At 37.6% G+C, this 20,384-nt stretch overlaps 1 protein-coding gene across 2 annotated transcripts in view; it reads left to right on the forward strand.

Moving 5' to 3' along the window:
- The window catches only part of LOC123310534 (GATA zinc finger domain-containing protein 14), a 193,316-nt gene that overhangs the window by 163,411 nt on the left and 9,521 nt on the right, over positions 1 to 20,384 (forward strand). For both annotated transcript variants that reach the window (XM_044894044.1, XM_044894039.1), the window contains exons 10-14: positions 422 to 644; positions 7,594 to 7,843; positions 13,156 to 13,345; positions 15,468 to 15,786; positions 17,709 to 17,850. In XM_044894044.1, the coding sequence (XP_044749979.1) occupies positions 422 to 644; positions 7,594 to 7,843; positions 13,156 to 13,345; positions 15,468 to 15,786; positions 17,709 to 17,850 (1,124 nt within the window). The remainder of the gene's footprint in view (positions 1 to 421; positions 645 to 7,593; positions 7,844 to 13,155; positions 13,346 to 15,467; positions 15,787 to 17,708; positions 17,851 to 20,384) is intronic.

The following is a 20,384-nucleotide window of genomic DNA, read 5'->3' on the forward strand; positions in this document are numbered from 1 at the left end:
AATTTTTTCTAGTTAATTTGCTCCTGACAAATTAGTGCAAGAATTTACGCAGGAGCAAATCGTTGATTTCATTTTTAATTGATTTTGTTTCAGAGATTGGGAGTGAAAACCCTAAAAAGTTTATGAAGAGATAATTTATTCCAACCCTGGAATCCTGTGTTTTCGACTTCTCCACTCTCAATTCCAGATATAGAATCAAGAATCGTTCTCCAGTTAGAAATTCAAACTGCTTACTCGGTAGTTTCCCAAAACTATTTTCTCAGAACGTATCATACTCCCTGTCCGTTTTTGTCCCATCTGTCCGCCTTCTTTTTGCGTATAAACCGCTCTCCGGGTCTGTCATCCCTCGGGAACTGCACACCGGATAACATCCCGAATCTCGATCGGAGCCGTCGAACCGAGACAATGATCCTGTTTTCAGAACATCTCGATGTGGCAGGACGAGGACGTCTATTCGAATCCCAGAAGTCCGAACTTCGAGGACGACAGGATGAGCATCACCTCGCAGCTGAGGAAAACGAAGAGCATGGACGCCTCTTGTCTAGACATCCGCTCTATCGGCGACGTCGGATCTCCGGTAACGACCATGTCCAGGGCCAAGTCCGAATACAATCTCAACTCGTCCAACAATTCGCTCACACAAGGTAAGGAAACGCTGCTTCGACATTCCAGACGAAATTTCTCGAAGAAAAAGTCAGGATTTCCCAACTGTTAGGAAATATTCATTTCCTTACTGTAAGGAAATATTCATTTCCTTACTGTTAGGAAATTATATTTCCTCACAGTTGTTAGTGTAGGATAATACTTCTATTTATGCCCTACCTCAGTTTTTAATGATTATTTTTTGTATATATATTAACAGTTATTTGACAGAACAGCTGCATCGATCTCCATAAAATCTTCAGATTTTCAACTAGAGGAGTTGCTTTTTCAGAATATGTAGAGTCATTCGGGGTAACTGAGCGCAGTGGGTAAGTGTGCGCAGTGCGTTTATCTCGACTATGAAATGTATGAAAGAGGGGTTCATTTGGGTGAAGCAAGGGCGCAGAATCCCCAAATTTGTTTTTTTAAGAGTGCGTCGTGCGACGTTTCGTTAACTTTTTATTTGCAATCAATCAAATTCACTAGTTTTCTTGTTAATTTTTAGCATCTCTGCAAATTCTGCCAGGTCCAAGTTCCGAGTCCCTCAGTGTTAAACAATATTTTATTCGATCATGGGCATATTAATCTAAATATATAATAAAAAATGTTGGGTTCTCTTAGCTGCTCAACTCTATAAGAACGTCAATTCAAATTTTGGCTTACTGGGGAAAGTGTGCGCGGGTAAGTGTGCGCATAGATTCATTATATGGGCATTAGTTCCGTGAGGAATAAATTATGACTTTGTTGATTTTCTTGGTTAAGACTCGATCAATATTGTCCTATTTGTTTGGAAAAATATGAAGTGCCACCAACAGGGGAATGTATCGAGTGTTGTGTTCACCAAGAATTGTGGCACGAACAATAATGCAGTGCTTGTAAAAAGGCGCTTCTGTATTGACAATAAACAGCATTTCTGTAATATTGTAACATTTTGATGACATTATTTTGTAATTTGTTTTGATTGTGTGGTTCACTAAGCACTGCGTTCACTTACCCCGTGAGGGTGCGCACACTTACCCGCAATACGTGGCATGTGAACGCACTCCGACTTTCTCTATTAAATTCTTTTTTGCGGAAAGAAAACGTTTTTGTTTGTTTGCTTTTTGATGTTTTCTTATAGATTATAAAATTCTCTATCTTATGAATATGTTTTAATTTTCCTAGCTTCAACATTTGAAAAATGGTATGGCTTGAAAGGCAAAAGTGCGCACAGTTGCCCCGAATGACTCTATCACATTTCCATCTACCGTTTGTTTTATTGAGAGAAAAATTACTCTAACGGTGACTATCAACTATCGACTATTCGGTACAAATATTGAAAATTATTAGAACTATTATTTATTTTTTTTTTTTTATTTATTCAAAAGAAGAATACAAACAGGTATTTCAACCCAATACAGTATTCACAATTCAAAAAAAAACAAATTCGATCATCATACAGTCCCAGTAATATATAAACCTAACTCATTCTACATATATAGTACTCAACCCAGTAACACGAAAAGAAAACAGTTTTCCCGCACTCCAGAAGAATGCAGAGAAAAACACAATAATAAGCTAATAGGTACACATAATGAACTTATTCTTCAAACAATTTTTTAGTTGAATAAGAGAAATATTGAAAATATCGACATCAAAAGACAATGAATTAAAAGTTGACATAGCTCTACACAGTGGTGAATTCTGTGTTACATTCAATCTACGAAAAGGTATTGCAAACAATTCTTTAGATCTTAACTTTTTCTCAGGGACCCTAAATGACACCAGCTGCAGAAGGCTAGGGACCGAAAGGACACCATTCGAAATTTTGTACAACAAACATAAATCATTTAATTTTCTACGATCTTCCAAGCTCATCAAATTAAACCTTTGTTGAGCTTCTACATAATTATGGTTATCAATTTGAAAGTAATTACGGAAAGCAAGGTGTTTCAAAAATTTAGGCTGCACGCTTTCTAACCTTTTTATATAGTATTTGTAGTGAGGGTTCCAGATTGGAGATGCGAAATTGAGCTTACTCACTACAAAGGCATGAAACAACGTTAGTAGTGATCTATTTCTCCTAAACGATCTACCATGTCGAAGGACAAATCCCAGCATTTTATTTGATGATGAGATGATGTTTTCTATGTGCTCAATGAAATTTAATTTACTATCTAGCGTTACCCCCAAATCTCGGATACTACTAACTTGCTGCAGCTGAATTTGGTCAATCGAATAAAAGAAATCAATGATATTTCTATTCCTTGTAAAAGTTATTTTAAAACATTTCTTTAGATTTAAATATAGAAAATTTTTTCTGCAGAAGTCACATAGTCTATCCAGATCCTCCTGAAACCGAATACAGTCCTCAACACTATTTATTCTCAGATATATCTTCAAATCATCTGCATATAGTAAAAATTGAGCGTAACGAAAACAGGATGATATATTGTTCACATAAACAATGAAAAAGAGGGGTCCAAGGTGAGAACCTTGGGGCACACCCGATGTACTAACAAACTGCCTAGATTTTTGACCATTTATACACACAAATTGAGATCTATTTAATATGTAGGATTTCGTCCATCTAAACAAGCTGCCGCATACACCTACCTCGGCCAAGCGACGCAACAATACTGAATGATTAACCTTGTCAAACGCCTTCTTGAAATCAGTATATACTACGTCGATTTGACTTTGGCATTCAATCCCCTCATGAAGGTGATCAAGAAAGCTCACAAGATTGGTTTCCAGACTACGACCCTTGATGAAGCCATGTTGATTCTCTATAATCAAGTTTTTAACATGATAAGCGATGGATTTATATACCAACGACTCAAACATCTTAGGAATTGTCGACAAAATAGATATAGGTCGGTAATTCTGAACAAAATTTTTTTGGCCACCCTTGTGAATCGGGACAATCTTTGAGAGCTTCCAACGAGTAGGAAAAACACCACTTCTGAGCGAACGATTAAAGATAATAGTCAACGGCAATGAAATAGACCCATGGCACCGATTCAGAAACACAGGCGGAATACCATCAGGGCCTGGACCTTTATTACAATTTAAAGACTATTAGAAACATTTTGGATAACATGCTAGGTGGTAGGGTTATTTTGTTGAATATTTGGTACTGTGAAAAATTCATTTGCCACCTCAACCTTATTGTTAAGAGATTCTTCTATATATCCTTCAGCAGCGTTTGATGATTTCCATCCGCCATGCCTCTTAACTAGTTATGGTGGCACCAGAGTCAACCAATATTGTTGCAGAAATCCGACGAAAGCAGTGACCAGTATATTCTGTCGGATTTTCCAAGTTCAAATAACTAGCAACTATTTAATTCATATTTCTAAATTGATTTACTCCTACTTAATGTCTACCATCCTTTCCGCTTTGATATTAGATGAAAAATCGGTCACTGTTCATCTTTTATGGTTGAACGAAACATAGTTTCGATAAAAATTCAAGATTAACTGATTAACTACAAATGATCTTGGTTTATTGGTCTTCGAATTAGGTATGCTAATTAAAAGCTTAGATTCTAGGTCTTCTATATTATGTAGAGTTATTTGGACTAAGATATCCATTTTACAGGCCTCAGAAATACGAAATAATGGAGCAACCTAAGAAATTATTAAATGTGTGATCTAAATACAAATTAAAACCTTGTAAATTACCTTAATCATTTAATTTCCCATATCTGGATCTTCCTGGAAAAGTGTTTCAATTTTTTCCTTAGATTTCTTTGCCCTATAACCTTAAACTTGCCGTTTCAATAAAGTACGAAGATTTGAATATATAGATATATTTACATTATGTTTAATTGCAAGAGTTGACTTCAACATTGAATAATTGGCCAAATTGAAGATTTCATCTTTAGTCAAAACTCTACGAAGTATGCCATCAAAACATTCTCCGAGAAAGAACCCGTTTTTTTACCCTTGGGAAAGTCCACGAAACGTTTATAATCATATTCGTACTGTTCTCTCGATTTCTTTGGCAATAATTTTAATGAAGCAGGACCAGATCTGGAGGATCATTTATTGTTTTCCCAAACACCAACAAGCCCTGGAAAGTTAATTGTCCTCGCGATTTACTCACAATCTTTTTCACACTGTAAGAGTAAGAATTATTTCCATTAATCACATTAATACTCGCACTGGGAGGTTGCATTTTTACAGTTCTCTTCTTTCTCATGACATGTAAGGCGTTTAATTTTCGTAATCTGTATATATTATATGTTTGTATAACTTCTTGGTATGGAAATTTCAACATCAAACTGAACCGTTGCGAATACACAGTGGGATTCATTTTCAACGTACGTGTGAAACGTCAATGATTGTGGTTATGCCCGCATTTTCACACATCGCCACAACGAAATATGAACGCAGGCTTGTCTCCAACACCAATTCCCTCCTCGTAATCAGGGATTTTCACCATCTCCATTCATATGTAAATCATCCCCGAAAAAAATCCGAGACGTTCTCTCGCCCAAGGGCGTGTGATATACTTCCCGAAAGACGCTACTTTATTTGCTTCTGTTTCTGAAACTGGATTCAATAGACGATGAGATGCGGCATAATGTAACAATATCCAGAAAAAAGAAAATAACAATCTTCCAGGATTGATGCAGGCACATTTCATCCTCCGTCAGTTCCTTTCCTTTGTCTCAGGTTTTATAGTGAACACAGTGTCGTTGTTGTGTGTTGGAAATGAGGGGAAAGTGTTTCTACTGTTTATATTCTGCTTTTGTCCACACTATCCTAAAATTGAAGTGGATATACGAGAGAAAACTTTCTTTTTACACAGTACCTTCTGCTGTATATGCCATGTGGATAGGTGTATACAGGGTGGGTATTTGACTCGTACAAATATTTCAACAGTAGATTATTGAGGTCGAAAGAATGGAGGATTACCTTGAGCCAGTAAAACCCGTTACCTTGCGTGTATTGTTTTATATTTTATTTGTTTCTCATTTGTAAAAAGGTTAGATAAATTCAAAAAAAATCTCAATAATTTGTCGCAAAAGTCGTAAGCTATGGAAGCGTTTCCATGAACATGTCTGTTTATTTTTCTTGAATGAATGTACCAAAAGAAATTATTGAGGCAGCCAACAGTGTAGCTTCAAGTTTATCACCTGCAAAATCAGCTTAAAGGTACGAGCGAGAATACGACGACTTCAAAAAGTGGCAAAACAAAAATTGTGTGATTGGGGTAACTAAAGAAGTTTTGTTGGTCTACTTGAATCAACTATCAGCTAGATTCAGCCCTAATACTTTATGGGCAAAATGGTCTATGCTGAAAAGCTGTTTGGAAATGAAAGAAAATGCCCCTGTTCGCAGGTTTGTTTTCCTTCAAAAATTTATTGAAAAATATAACGTTTAGTTGTCATTTGCAGATTTAAAAAGGTAATAGCGTTTCTGATACGAAAAAATGAGCGTTATTTATACGCCAAAAAAGGACAAGGTATTAATTAAAGAAGAGGCTGAACAATTTCTTTTACATGCTCCTGAGGACCAGTGGTTGCTGGTGAAAATTGTAACAATATTTGGGATTTTTGGATGTTGTCGATGTGACGAAATTCTCTCCTTAAACATGAATGATGTAGAAGATATGGGAAAATACGTTATTGTGACATTGCGGCAAACAAAAAATTTAACAACAAGAAGATTCACCATAACCGATGATGGCTGCAGCTTCAAGCCCTGCATGTTATACAGAAAATATGTAAATCTTCGGCCTCCTGGAACAGAAAGCCTAAGATTTTTTTTGACATACCGACATGGAAAATGCATTTCCCTTAATGCTGGCCAGCGCACTATTGGTGGTGTCCCAAAGCAAATAGCGAAATATGTGTTTAAAAGACCCAGAGTTATACACCGGCCACTATTTTCGCAGAACTGGAGCCAATATGGTTGCGGATTCGGGTGGAGATATTTTAGCACTAAAGCGTGCAGGAGGGTGGAAGAGCACCGAAATTGCGATGAGTTATGTCGATGATTCGGTCAACAAAAAATTCGAAATGTCTAGCAAATTATTTGGTAATAAGGAGAGTACAAATGTTCTGCAGTCCTCGAGTTCAGCAGTTTCTGAGTCAACAGATGGTTCATCATCATCAGTATGAACTCTTTCATCATCAAAAATCTGTGTTACTGGAAATAACAATTGTACCATGATTTTCAACATGTATGACGGTAAAACAAAATTTTCTAAGGTAAATAATACTACTAACTTGTTTTACAAGTTAGTTACTTGATAAAATAAACTTTCTTGATTAATATTGTGTTTTTGGAGACTGACGTTTACAAATGAGAAACAAATAAACATATTTGTATGAGTCGAATACTCAACCTCTATTTGCATGATATACACAAAATATGGTCCTCATGACACTTAATGGCCCAATCAATGGAAATAAAAAAAAACTCATTCTTGGTAGATGTATGATATTTTTTATGGTTCGTATGTGCTATAAAGGGCTATTGCAACTCATCTGGCGTTGTGTAGTATCAATTGTGGATTAATTGTCACGAGTTTCACATGCGTTTGGAGGCCTTCCAACTTTAACAAGTAGTGTGTTGTTCAAATGAAGGTTTAACTCAACAGTTTCGCAATGTGTAGTTAGTAGAGCGTAGAATAAGAATCCTACTAGTGAAAGTGCATCATAGACTCATGGGGTCGAAAGAGCAAGAGCTACAACCGTCGCACAAGATAGGGCTAATACGGTTAATAGTAGCTCATTCCTCTAGGCCACCGCTTAGATAGTTTCTTATGATGCATTCCAACCAGCGTCTCATCGAAATTCAAACGTCATCATCAAATCACCGAATATTCCTCCAATTACTACAAGATAATAATATTTTTCGCACTATGAAAAACCATTTCCAGGAAGTAAAATGTTCCTTCGAAGTTCTTATCAATCTTACACGCCGCTGCGAATTCATCGCCTCCTTTATTTTCCAGATGGTCATTCTCAGCCCCGCCGTCCGAAATCAATGGCCGTCCCACCACCCCCACAATGGGACACCCAGCTGGCCAGGGCCCTCTACGCCTATCTGTCCAGCGGGGAGAATCAGCTCAGCTTCTTGGAGGGCGATCTGATTTCCCTGATTGGGGAGCGAAACAAAGGCTGGCAGTTTGGAGAGAACTTGAGGACGCAGTGCAGCGGCTGGTTTCCCCTGGCCTATACTGAGATACTGGACGAGCCTAGTCTGTAAGTTGAAGATTTTTAGGTTTGGATAGATGTATTTTCGTTGTGGAAACAATGGGTGCCATATAGTAGTACTGGCTGAATGTTATCGGAAAGAATGAAGGAATGATAACGTCTTAACAGGGATGCGGTGAATATAACAATAAGAATTGACTCAGATGCATACCACCCGCTGATAATAATAATAATAATTTATTGAATCCTTTGAGACATTATACATGTATAGGAAGCGTCAACATAAATAGCAATAAACATTAATTAATTATCCTCAGAGGAGACAGAAAAAGGAAATCAAAAAATTAAAGGAAAAACAAATAACAATGATAACGGTTTACACCCAAGATATCGTTGAATTAAGCCCGTACAAAAAAAAACGTTAAAAACTACCTAGTGTGATATCACTCTACAACTGAATTTTAATATTCGCTTTTACTATAAAAGTACTGTTTTAAAAGAATTTGTTTGATTTCTTTATTGAAGCTCGAAAACATAAACGTTTTAAGTCTATCAGGCAGATGATTGTAGAATTTTATGCCACTATACATAGGAGAATACTCAAATTTGCTAATTCTATGAGCTGGAATGCAAATGGTTTCTTTTTGCCTAGTATTATATTCATGAAATTGGCAACACTTTTTTTGAGAATGAATATTCTTCCTCGTGTAAAGCAGGCAGTTTAAGATATAAATACATGGAAAACTTGATATTTTATGTTTTATAAAAAATGATATGAATACATCGCTCAAATGAGACCGAAACCATGGTCAGTATCTGCTCTTATTCGGTGTTCTCCATATAGTTGTCCCGACGATGGCAAATTGGCCAGTTCAATTAGGATCGTAACACTGGCTGATAGTCATATCAGCGTGTGGTATTCATTTCAATTAATTCTTATTGTCACCAGGAAGCTCGTACTTGGTACAAGTATTGAGTATCAGACATATCCTGTGCTTGTTATTGACCATGAAGCAAAGTTGAAATATAAGTGTTTTCTAGAAGCCTCTCACAAGGACTGATGACCAGAGGGGCTAGTTTGTTCAAATGACTACTGGGTTTTTTAGAATTTTTCATTGGTAGCATGGACATACGAGGATTTATTGATATCTAGTTAGCCTAGACCAGTTCCATGCAAAAAAAAATATTGCGTTACCATAGCAATGAACAATAACTCATTAGAAGTGTCAGTGTGAAGTTTGAGGTCAAAAAAGTAAACCTGAGTTACGCAATAAATTAAAAGAAAGAAGATGTGAACAGAAATTTTGGAAATCGAAAAATTGGAGTATCGCCCTTGGTGATCAATGTCCTTCGTATGCCACCGTGAAAAATTGGACTGCAAGCTTCAAAAGAGATAAATTTTCTATTGAAGATGATGACCACGATCGGGAAGGCCAGTTTCAGTGTCAGTCCCCGAAAATATCGATGCAGTTCATGACATGATTTTATCAGACCGTCGAATTGGGTTAAAACGGATATCTGAAGCACTGAATATTTCATAGGAACGCGTTCATCATATAGTTCACGTCAATTTGGACTTGAGAAAAATTGCTGCAAAATGGATCCCCAAATGTTTGAATGTTGACCAAAAGCGTACAAAGGTAGAACCATCGCGTTCGATCTGTGCTCGATTTGAAAACAATGTAGAATTCTTGAACCGAATTTTTACTGTGTATGAGACTTGGGTACATGTCTACGATCCAGAAATAAAGCAACAATCGATGGAATGGCGACACTCTGGTTCTCCAAGACCTAAGAAGTTGTGTCCAAAAATCTGCTGGAGAAGTTGTTGCTTCAGTTTTTTGGGATTGCAATTACTCCATGGAGTAATCATGATTGATTTTTTGGATAAGGGTAGAACAATAACCGGAGATTACCAATTGACATTACTGACTACTCTACGGGAAAAAATCAAAAATTAAAGACGCGGAAGCTTTCCAAAGGTGTTTTGTTTTTGCAGGACAACGCCCCTGCACACAGATCTCATGTTGCCATGCAAAATTTCGTGTATTAGGGTTTGAATTACTAGAACACCCCCCTTATTCACCAGATTTTGCTCTATCCCACTATCATCTCTTTCCTCAACTGAAAAAAGTTTAAGAGGTCGTAAGTTTTCTTCCAACGAGGAAGTAATAAATGCTGTGGAGGTCTGGTTTGCAGTGCAAGAAGGTCTAGAGACGATGCAGGTTCGCTTTTATAAATGTATCCAATTAACAGGAGAATATTATGTCGAGTAATAAAATATTTTGACATTTAAATTTTGTTTGGTTCAATGGTAGGCTAAGAATTTTTCAATATGTCCTCGAACACTCATTTGAATAATCATCATCATCGATCATACTTCGTGAAACGTATTTATAATAATAATAATAATAATAAAGGGCCTTTATTTTGTACTCTATGAATACAATCATGAGGCGAAGTTTAGCCTATAGCTATTCTACTTAACCTCTTACAATAATTTTATCGAAAACAAATACGACAAATATAAATTCTGATATAATACAAGATGAAAAAAAACATTTTCTACTAAAACTACAACTATACTAGGTATACTACAAAAACAATAAACCTAACTATTCTGAGCAAGTAGCAAGTGTCTTCTCAAATGTTTCCTAACACCATTCACAGAGTAACTATCGAATAGGTACTTAAAGCTATTATATACACTGACAGCACAAAACGTGAAGTATCGCTGAAACATGGCTGATCTAAATCGGGGCAACATAAGCCTATTCTTATGTCTTAGAGACACATCATGAACATCTCCTCGAAAGATGAGCTTATCACGCAAATATGGAGGGTTTGACGAAGTCAAAATTTTTTTTATTGAAAATTTTACAGTATACAATCATATAGATTCATTAGACCAGTCAAATACTGCATTGTGTTCATTCCTTCTTATTCTCCTCTTCTCTCCAGAAATATCGCGTAGTAAATATTGATAAATCGAAAACCGCTGTAAGCAACGGAGTGTATAAAACGAACAGAAAACACCTCTCGACCCTCTCCTATCTCACTCGCGAAACATCGGGAAAATCAACAGGAGAGAGCCGATGCGAATATACCTCCGCATTCAACAAATCAACTCCAGAAGACTGGAGGTCCCTCATCTCGAATTGCTCCCGCGTTTTCATCATTTCATCCCGGTGTTGCAACTAACAACTCCGGGGAATACAAGTCGCAATGAACCGGATAGACTGTTTTCTCACCTGTGTTCGAACCGTTCGCACGTAGGAAAAATCGATAGGTGAAAAGCTTTCGTAATTTCAGCGGTGGAAAGAATGGTACGCGATTGGCGTTCGAACTCGATTGATTCAATTAAAACTGGCCGTCGATGCGTGAATTTTTTCATGAAGCAACGTTATTTCTACACGACCAGGAAAACATTTCAAAAGATTCGGAGAACGGCCAGCAATGGTGGGACAATTCAATAAATTTTGAGATAGTCGTTTCATAGACTGAAATGGAAAACGATTATACCAATATTTGTTGAATAATTTGCACTAATGAATCACAGACTGTTTCAAGATGAATCTATGGTTGATCTAATTGATCAAAGATTAATTCAGTATTAATTGAAGACCCTGATAAATTCAAGATCAAACCAAGATTTATTCAAGATAAATCTAAGTTTGAATCAAGATAAATCCTGGGTTGATGCAAGTTTGATCAAAGATTAATTGAATGTCAACTCAAGAGCCAGATTAAATGAAGATTGAATCAAGTTTTATATTCGAGATAAGCTGAGAGAATCCTAGATTAATCTAGGATAGACTCAAGATAACTCCAAGATTGACTCAAGAATATTCCTGGATTGATTCAGGATGTACCAAAGCTCGATCCAAGATTTATAAAAGATTTATTCAAGTTTATTCAAGTTCAATTCAAGAACCATATATCAAATCCAGAGCCATATCAATTCAATATCAAACCAAAATTCATGAAAGATGAATCCAAGATTGACTCAAGATAAATCCCTTATCGATAGAAGATAAATCCAAGATTGACCCATGATAAATCCAAGATTCATTCAAGAAAATTCCTAAATTGATTCAGGATAAACCAAAGCTTGATTCAAGATTTATTCTAGATCAATTCAAGAACCATATCAATTCCAGTGCCAGATCAATTCAATATCAAACCAAGATTCATTCAAGGTAAATCCAAGATTGACTCAAGATAAATCCAAGATCGATTGAAGATAAATCCAAGATTGACCCATGATAAATCCAAGATTTATTCAAGAAAATTCCTAAATTGATTCAGGATAAACCAAAGCTTGATTCAAGATTTATTCAAGATCAATTCAAGAACCATATCAATTCCAGAGCCAGATCAATTAAATATCAAACCAAGATTCATTCAAGGTAAATCCAAGATTTACTTAAGATAAATCCAAGATCGATTGAAGATAAATCCAAGATTGACTCAAGATGAATACTAAATTGATTCGACAATATTCCTTGACTGATTCGAAATGAATAGAAGGTTAATACAAGATTTATCAAAGATCAATTAAAGATCAAACCAATTTATTCAAGATGAATCCAAGATTAATTCAAGATCGATCCAAGATTGAAGCTTGAAATCAAGATTGATCCAAGATAAATTCATGGTCGATCAAAAATTGGTCAAAGATTACTCCAAGATCTATACAAGCACCTGATTCAAGATTGAACAAGATGAATCCGAGATTGATTCAAGATTAATCCAAGATTGATTGAAGAATTGAAGATATATCCAAGATTGACTTAAGATGTATCCAAAATTCATTCAAGAATATTCCTAGACTGATTCGAAATAAATCAAGGGTTGATGCGCGAGATTTATCGAAGGTCAATTAAAGATCAAACCAAGATTTGTTCAAGATGAATCCAAGATTGATTCAAGATTGATTGAAGATAAATCCAAGATTGACTCAAGATGAATCCCAAATTTATTCAAGAATATTCCTAGACTGATTCAAAATAAATCAAAGGTTGATACAAGATTTATCAAAGATTAATTCAAGAGCAATTCGAAAGCTAGATCAATTATAATGAAGTTTAAAGTCAAGATTGATACAAGGTCCATCAAAGATTACTCCAAGATCTATGCAAGTGCCAGATCAATTCAAGATTGAATAAGATGAATCCAAGATTCATGAAAATTCCTAGATTGATTCCAGATCAATCCAAGATTGATCCAAGATCGGTCAAAGATTCATGATAGAGTTTACACGAAGAACTAATTAATAAACAACGTCTTTTTGATCTCTGCAATACTTTTTTTCACAGGTCTAAGCAAAACTCTACTTTCACATTTTCCTCTTTTCGCAGGTCCCCAAGCCATAGGAACGAAACAGGCATGTCCCAGGGGCAGACCGGGGTTAGCAACAATGGCCAAAACAATCCCGGATCACATGATGGATCCGAAACACCGTCCGGTAACAACACACTAGAATCCAGCACTTCCCGTATGTTTGGAGACACCATTCACTTGCACAGATCTTCCAATAACGCTAAGCAGGTAGAGTAGATGCTAGAAAGCGTAAAGTAGATAATAAGGACAATGAGTGGACTTTTAAAAAATTTCTAGTAGCGCTAGGGATATATTTAAATACTTCGCGTTGTAGTTACCTCACAAGATTCGCTTTGACTCAACGAATTTCATTGATAAAAAGTTGATTGAGAAGCAGAACTATTCGAATTCCATTGTGTACAATAAATTCCTCATTTCGCACTGTAAGAAGATTAAACACCTCTGACCTATCCAGTGGGGTCGGGACGTCTTCCCGCCAGTCCAATTTCAATTTTCGCCCTATTTAACAGCAGCAAGGTAAACAGGAGCAGAGCAAAAACATACCCTCGAGGTAAACAGGTTCGACGCCGGTATAATTTGCAACGGAATATCAACTAGACTGCGCAAACTTAATTATACGTCGTGAAAGTTTCTTTGAAATGCGCCGAGCGATTTAACGAAGTTATTGGATAAATACCGCGAAAAAATTAATTCGTTACGTCGAAGTTTATGAACTCTCGGAGGCGGACGCGAGAAGTTTTTCCATTATCGGCTGGCTTTGTTGCGATCTGACGGAGAAAGGGCAGTCGGTTTTTTGTCCTGTTGTCTGCGCCCTTTCATCGGTGAATGGGAAATTTCATGTGGTGGGTTATTAAAAGACTCCGCTTTCGCTACTCCGCAATAGGAAACTTCAACATTGCATCATTAACGCTATTTGCCGAAAACTATTTGATTGTAATATGTGCTTCAGGGCGAAATTTGAAGAAGAATTATCGACTCTAAGAGCTAGTTAATCATAATTCATAATACTGACAGTAGATAAGCAATACCAGTTCTGGAACAGAAAAGTCTTCAGCTAGGCTTTCAGGCAGTAATATGTGTGGAAATACATAATTAGTCATAATTCAGTCTTATACACTGACAGTAGATATACAAGACAAGTTCTAGAACAGAAAAGTCTGTAGCTAGGCTTCAGGCAGAAATATGTGTCGAAATACATTGTTAGTCAGTCCTTCTTCAGTCTTATACACTGACAGTAGATATACAAGACCAGTTCTGGAACAGAAAAGCCTATAGCTAGGCTTTCAAGCAGAAATATGTGTGGAAATATATAGTTAGTTAGTCATAACTCAGTATTGAACACTGACAGTAGATATCCAAGACCAATGCTGAAACAGAAAAGTCTATAGCTGGGCTTTCAGGCGCAGATAGCTGTATGGTAATAAACTTGGAAAGAAATATGACAAACCGATACATTCTGGAGAGTCAGATCGAAGCACTCAGCTTGCACATTATCGATTCTAACTGATATGGGAATGCCGAAGAAAACTCAAGTGAAGATACCAATACACTTGCCAGAAGAGAAGCAGAAACCCCTTCCATTGGCCCAGAATCTTTGTTATAGGAAAATGTACCTATAAAAAAGAGTTTCAGGAGAAGAATAAACAGGAAATTACTCTGGAGACTGGGACATTTCAAATAATTACTTGGGAGGTTTAAATTTGCGAGTTCTGAGAAGTTTCTTGATTTATCAAGAAAATGCTACATTTCCTCAGTGAACTCCTTGAAGGGAATTGTCGCCTCAAGAAGTACCTAATGAAGATGGGTCTAGAAAACTGACGAGTGGATATTCTGTGAGAGGAGAATGAAACTCCAGATCACCTGGTAACATCATGCTCCACCATTGCTAGCCAACGCAACGGGAACTTGCAGGAGGAGGAGCTAATCTCCTTGAAGCCATCCTTGATACCAGAGTTGATTAGAACTCTGGAACTTGACGAGCTGTAGACGATATATCGGCATAAACCTCACGATAGATCTTAAGGTCGCAGTGCAACGCAATCTTTAACTCCTTTAAAATCTTAGATTGCCAAGTTGTGACGTAACTTCTGTTCCAGAACTCTCCTTCTATAACTACTGATCCGTCAATTCAAAGGGTTTCCACCATTGTTAGAAATTCAAAGTGAATTCTTCATCGTTCTAGGTATTTTAAGAGTAAGTTCAGTTGGGGATCGATAATCTAACACGCAATTTTAGATTCCTCCTATATCACTTGGTAAAATTTGAGACGCAATATCACTATACATTCAAATTTATCCCTCCATAACCATAACGAATCCGTATTTTCCAGATTCGCCGCGCTATAGGTTCTAACAACATACCGCCACCGCAGCTTCCAGCTCCAGTCCCCACGCCATCACTGCCATATCAGAAAACGGGTTTGACGCAGTCCCAGAGCACCAACTTCACCAGTTCCCTCACCAAGCCAACGATCGATACGTCCACTTTTCAATCTAACTACTCGCAATCGGGGATAAAGTCTTCCGCCTCCTCCTTCAACTTCCAGACGCAGTCGTCCATCTCTGGTGCGTACTCCACGCATCCTCAGCCATCTAGATCGGATAGGCCGACTGCAGGAGCAAACCTTCCCCTGCACCTACAAACCAAAGGTAAGATTTCGATAAGGTAGGAGAGGGCGATGTGGTTAGTTTGCCACCACTCAGTTTCGTCCCTTTCTTCTGGATATTTTGGTGGAATTCTCCCAGAATTCCTTGCTGGGACACTTTCTCAGTTTTCTAACTGAAACACTAGTCACAGTAGCTACCTGGCAGTTGCTAGATTAGCATTCTTCACCTTTAAAAGTTCTGCCAGATCCAAGAGGAGGATCAGTTTCGTCGTTTTCTCTAAAGATTCACATTCTTCTGAATATTTTGGTGGGATCCTTCCAGAATTATTTGCTGGGACACTTTTTCAGTGTTCTAACTGAAACACTAGCCTCAGTAGATACCTGGCAGTTGCTAGATTAGCATTTTTCACCTTTAAAAGTTCAGCCAGATTCAAGAGGAGGATCAGTTTCGTCGTTTTCTCTAGAGATTCACATTCGTCTGGATATTTTGGTGAAATTCTCCCAGAATTCCTTGCTGGGACACTTTCTCAGTGTTTTAACTGAAACACTAGCCTCAGTAGCTACCTGGCAGTTGCTAGTTTAGCATTCTTCTCCTTTAAAAGTTCTGCCAGATCCGAGATGAGGGTCAGTTTCGTCGTTTTCTCTAAAGATTCACATTCTTCTGAATATTTTGGTGGGATCCTTCCAGAATTATTTGCTGGGACACTTTTTCAGTGTTCTAACTGAAACACTAGCCTCAGTAGATACCTGGCAGTTGCTAGATTAGCATTTTTCACCTTTAAAAGTTCAGCCAGATTCAAGAGGAGGATCAGTTTCGTCGTTTTCCCTAAAGATTCACATTCGTCTGGATATTTTGGTGAAATTCTCCCAGAATTCCTGACTGGGACACTTTCTCAGTGTTCTAGTTGAAACACTAGCCTCAGTAGATACCTGGCAGCTTCTAGATTAGCATTTTTGACCTTCAAAAGTTCAGTCAGATCCGAGAGGAGGATCAGTTTCGTCGTTTTCCCTAAAGATTCACATTCGTCTGGATATTTTGGTGAAATTCTCCCAGAATTCCTGACTGGGACACTTTCTCAGTGTTCTAACTGAAACACTAGCCTCAGTAGATACCTGGCAGCTTCTAGATTAGCATTTTTGACCTTCAAAAATTCAGCCAGATTCAAGAGGAGGATCAGTTTCGTCGTTTTCTCTAGAGATTCACATTCGTCTGGATATTTTGGTGAAATTCTCCCAGAATTCCTGACTGGGACACTTTCTCAGTGTTCTAATTGAAACACTAGCCCCAGTAGATACCTGCAGATTCTAGATTAGCATTTTTGACCTTCAAAAGTTCAGCCAGATTCAAGAGGAGGATCAATTTCGTCGTTTTCTCTAGAGATTCACATTTGTCTGGATATTTCGGTGGAATTCTCCCAGAATTCCTTGCTGGGACACTTTCTCAGTGTTCTAACTGAAACACTAGCCTCAGTAGCTACCTGGCAGTTGCTAGATTAGCATTTTTCACCTTCAAAAGTTCAGCCAGATTCAAGAGGAGGATCAGTTTCGTCGTTTTCTCTAGAGATTCACATTTGTCTGGATATTTTGGTGGAATTCTCCCAGAATTCCTTGCTGGGACTCTTTCTCAGTGTTCTAACTGAAACACTAGCCTCAGTAGATACCTGGCAGTTGCTAGATTAGCATTTTTCACCTTCAAAATTTCTGCCAGATACGAGAGTAGTTGCTTTGGTGAAAATATCTTCAAGCTGTAATACTCTTTTCTCCATTATAATACATTTTCAGGAATTACAATCTTTGAACTGCACGGTCAAATGGTGTTTAGTATCTCGTTACACGATTAATACCTTGTTCAATTCGGAAAATACACCCCCATCTCCTGATCCAACGTTCATCCCTCTAATTCAATAGACGTAATCCCCGTGTGCCCTCCAAAGGCCCATTTCCTCATTGAATCTTTGTCCCCAGGTGGCAAGATAGGTGGGCCAGTAGGAAACGTGTCCTTGCACAGCAGCAACGACTCCGGCTTCAGCAACGACCCCCCGCCCCAACCGGAAATTGATTATTCCGATGACGAGTCGATTCCTGGTCAAACCAAGTTAACCAATCGGTAAGTTATTCGGTGCTATGTGAATGTGTGTGTTTGTTGCCTGATGTCGATTCCGCATTTCGCACAGAGAAGCATTCACTTCAAAGCGATTCCCTTGGAGATTAGTGTTGCAACTATGCAAATTGAATACGAAACGTCGGGGTTTGGCGCGATAAGGGTGGAAAGTTTTGAATGGGGGCCCTGGATATCCTGTAAAGTTCGTTCAGAAGGGGATGTAGAGGATCTCAAATGAAATATTTCGGTGATGACTCATGAAAAAAATGCTGCAGTGCTACAGAATGTGACTGCTGCTTGGTAGTTGCGTATGAGAACATTCTGCAGCCACTGCAGGTATCCGACGTACTACTGATGCTATACCTTTAGAAAAAAGCGCAATCAAGAGAAAAATATTTACCACCAACGACATCGCAGTAACCCGTTCGTATTAAAAATATTACTTCTTACTTACTTGTCCAAATGGAATGGAAACAGTGAGTTTATTTTTGTTTTTCTTACACATACAGGTTGAGCCTTTGACTCGTACAAATATATCAATAGTAGATTCTTGAGGTCAAAAGAAACACTTTGTTCCTTTACCATTCCAGCTGAAATCCTCATCCAGATTCCCCTTGATAGCCTGAAATTCGAAGTGCCTGTATATGCGGGGCCTTATGTCGACAATTTGGCTATAACCGACCTACCCCGTCCGACATATCATGGTATAATCAAGGGCGGGATTGAAATTGAAGTGATACAATTAAAGAGCAAGTTCATCACACCCGACCATGGTTCATTACGGTAAAGGGGGCTAGGATGATGGTAGGGAGCAGATGAAATGAAATTGAGATCCGTCCAGTAGTGGATTAGAACGATTCACTTAGTCCGAGTAAATTTGTGGAACTCCATCCAATCCCGGCGAACTATATTCGATTCCTGCATATATAGGTTCGTTCCGGTTTACTGCGTCATGCAGATACTTCGGATGGATGCTGGGAAAGATGCTGAATAATGTTCCTACGCGAAAACCTCATGGTGTGGGAAATAAAGTCAAATTTGTATGAAATTGGGAGTTTTCAGAATGTGTCAGAATTACTGACACATTAATTTCGTGAGATTCTAAAATCATTGAAAACTCTACTGAAGGTGTCCTGAAGGTCTCGAAACAAATGCGTTACATCTGGAACGTGTATTGTAAAAGTTGGGAAAGGATATAAAAAATAATTTCAATTAAAAAAGTTTGTAAAACCTTCTATTCATTTTTCACGAAAAGCACACACAATTCCTTGTACAAGAATGAGACAAACACCTCAAATTTTCAGTGATTTTAGAACCTCACTAAATTAAGGTAGCTGTGATTCTTCGTGCCCTGAAAACCCTCACTTTCATATAAATCTGACCATATTTCCGAAACCATGAGGTTATAGTATAGGAACATGATACATTCGCCGTTTCTGTATCGAGTGACAAGATGAAGAATTTTGGAACATCATGTGTATCACAAACTAAGTTTTTGTTACACGAAACTTATCCTCAGTTTCACAATATGAAACGTATTTTCCATGCCGATTTCATTAGATCCATGTTTATGGAACTAGAGATGAAAAAATATTAGACAAAAATACTTTAGATGGAAATAGAGGAACGAAAAAAGTTAAAATGAATAGATCGACGACAATTTTCATTGACACTCTGTAAGAATGGTAAACGACAGCATAGAAATGCATGGCGTTAGTAGAATGATGTCCAGACCAAAATAGTATTGATCATATTCTGTCTGTGGTGTCAAAGCAATTACACCGCTTAGCTGACCTACCGCAGACATATCAAGAGCTCGTCAATGCTTTGACGGGAATTTGGCAGAATATTCCTCAAACATTCGTTGATAATCTCTTTGACAGAATTCCGAATCAAGTAAGATTACTAGAAAGAGCTAAAACAGGCCCCACACGATATTAAAGCTTTGATATCAAGATTGTAAGAGGAGGAACCTTTTTCAAACCTTCAGAGTCCATCAGGTAGTCTCTTTGTTTGGTCCATTTCTCAGTAGAGAACTGTAGTTGTATAAAAAAGTATAAAAGGCAGATACATTGGATCCTGTAGAGTGCTACTACCAAAAATTAGAGTTGTGTATTGGGGGAATTGTCTAGGATAGCCTGTCAGGATAGTAATTCTTATATTGAAGCAAATGATTCAAGATTAACGGAAAAAATATAATCTGAATGTTTCAGCTAGCCGAAACAATAAAAATTGGACATGAAGGCCACAAAATTCAGTTTTTTTGAATTATCTCCTCTCCTGGGCTTCACATCGTTCTCGCATTCATTATAAAAGTTGTAGGGCATAACATTTTCTACAAATTTTGTATGAAGCAATTTTTTCTACGTTTGAACGTTTTTGAGATATGGCGATGAATGTACATTAGGCTGGGTTGACCTTGGCCTTTCGCATGTGTGGCTAAGCTCCTCACCCTTATCGGTCGCTAGCTCGAAAACGGTTAAGGATATGTAAGATTTCTTCAGACAAAAGTTGTATAGAATTTTATTATCTACAACTTT

The sequence above is a fragment of the Coccinella septempunctata genome, chromosome 1 (assembly GCF_907165205.1).
Source record: "Coccinella septempunctata chromosome 1, icCocSept1.1, whole genome shotgun sequence".
NCBI lineage: Eukaryota > Metazoa > Arthropoda > Insecta > Coleoptera > Coccinellidae > Coccinella > Coccinella septempunctata.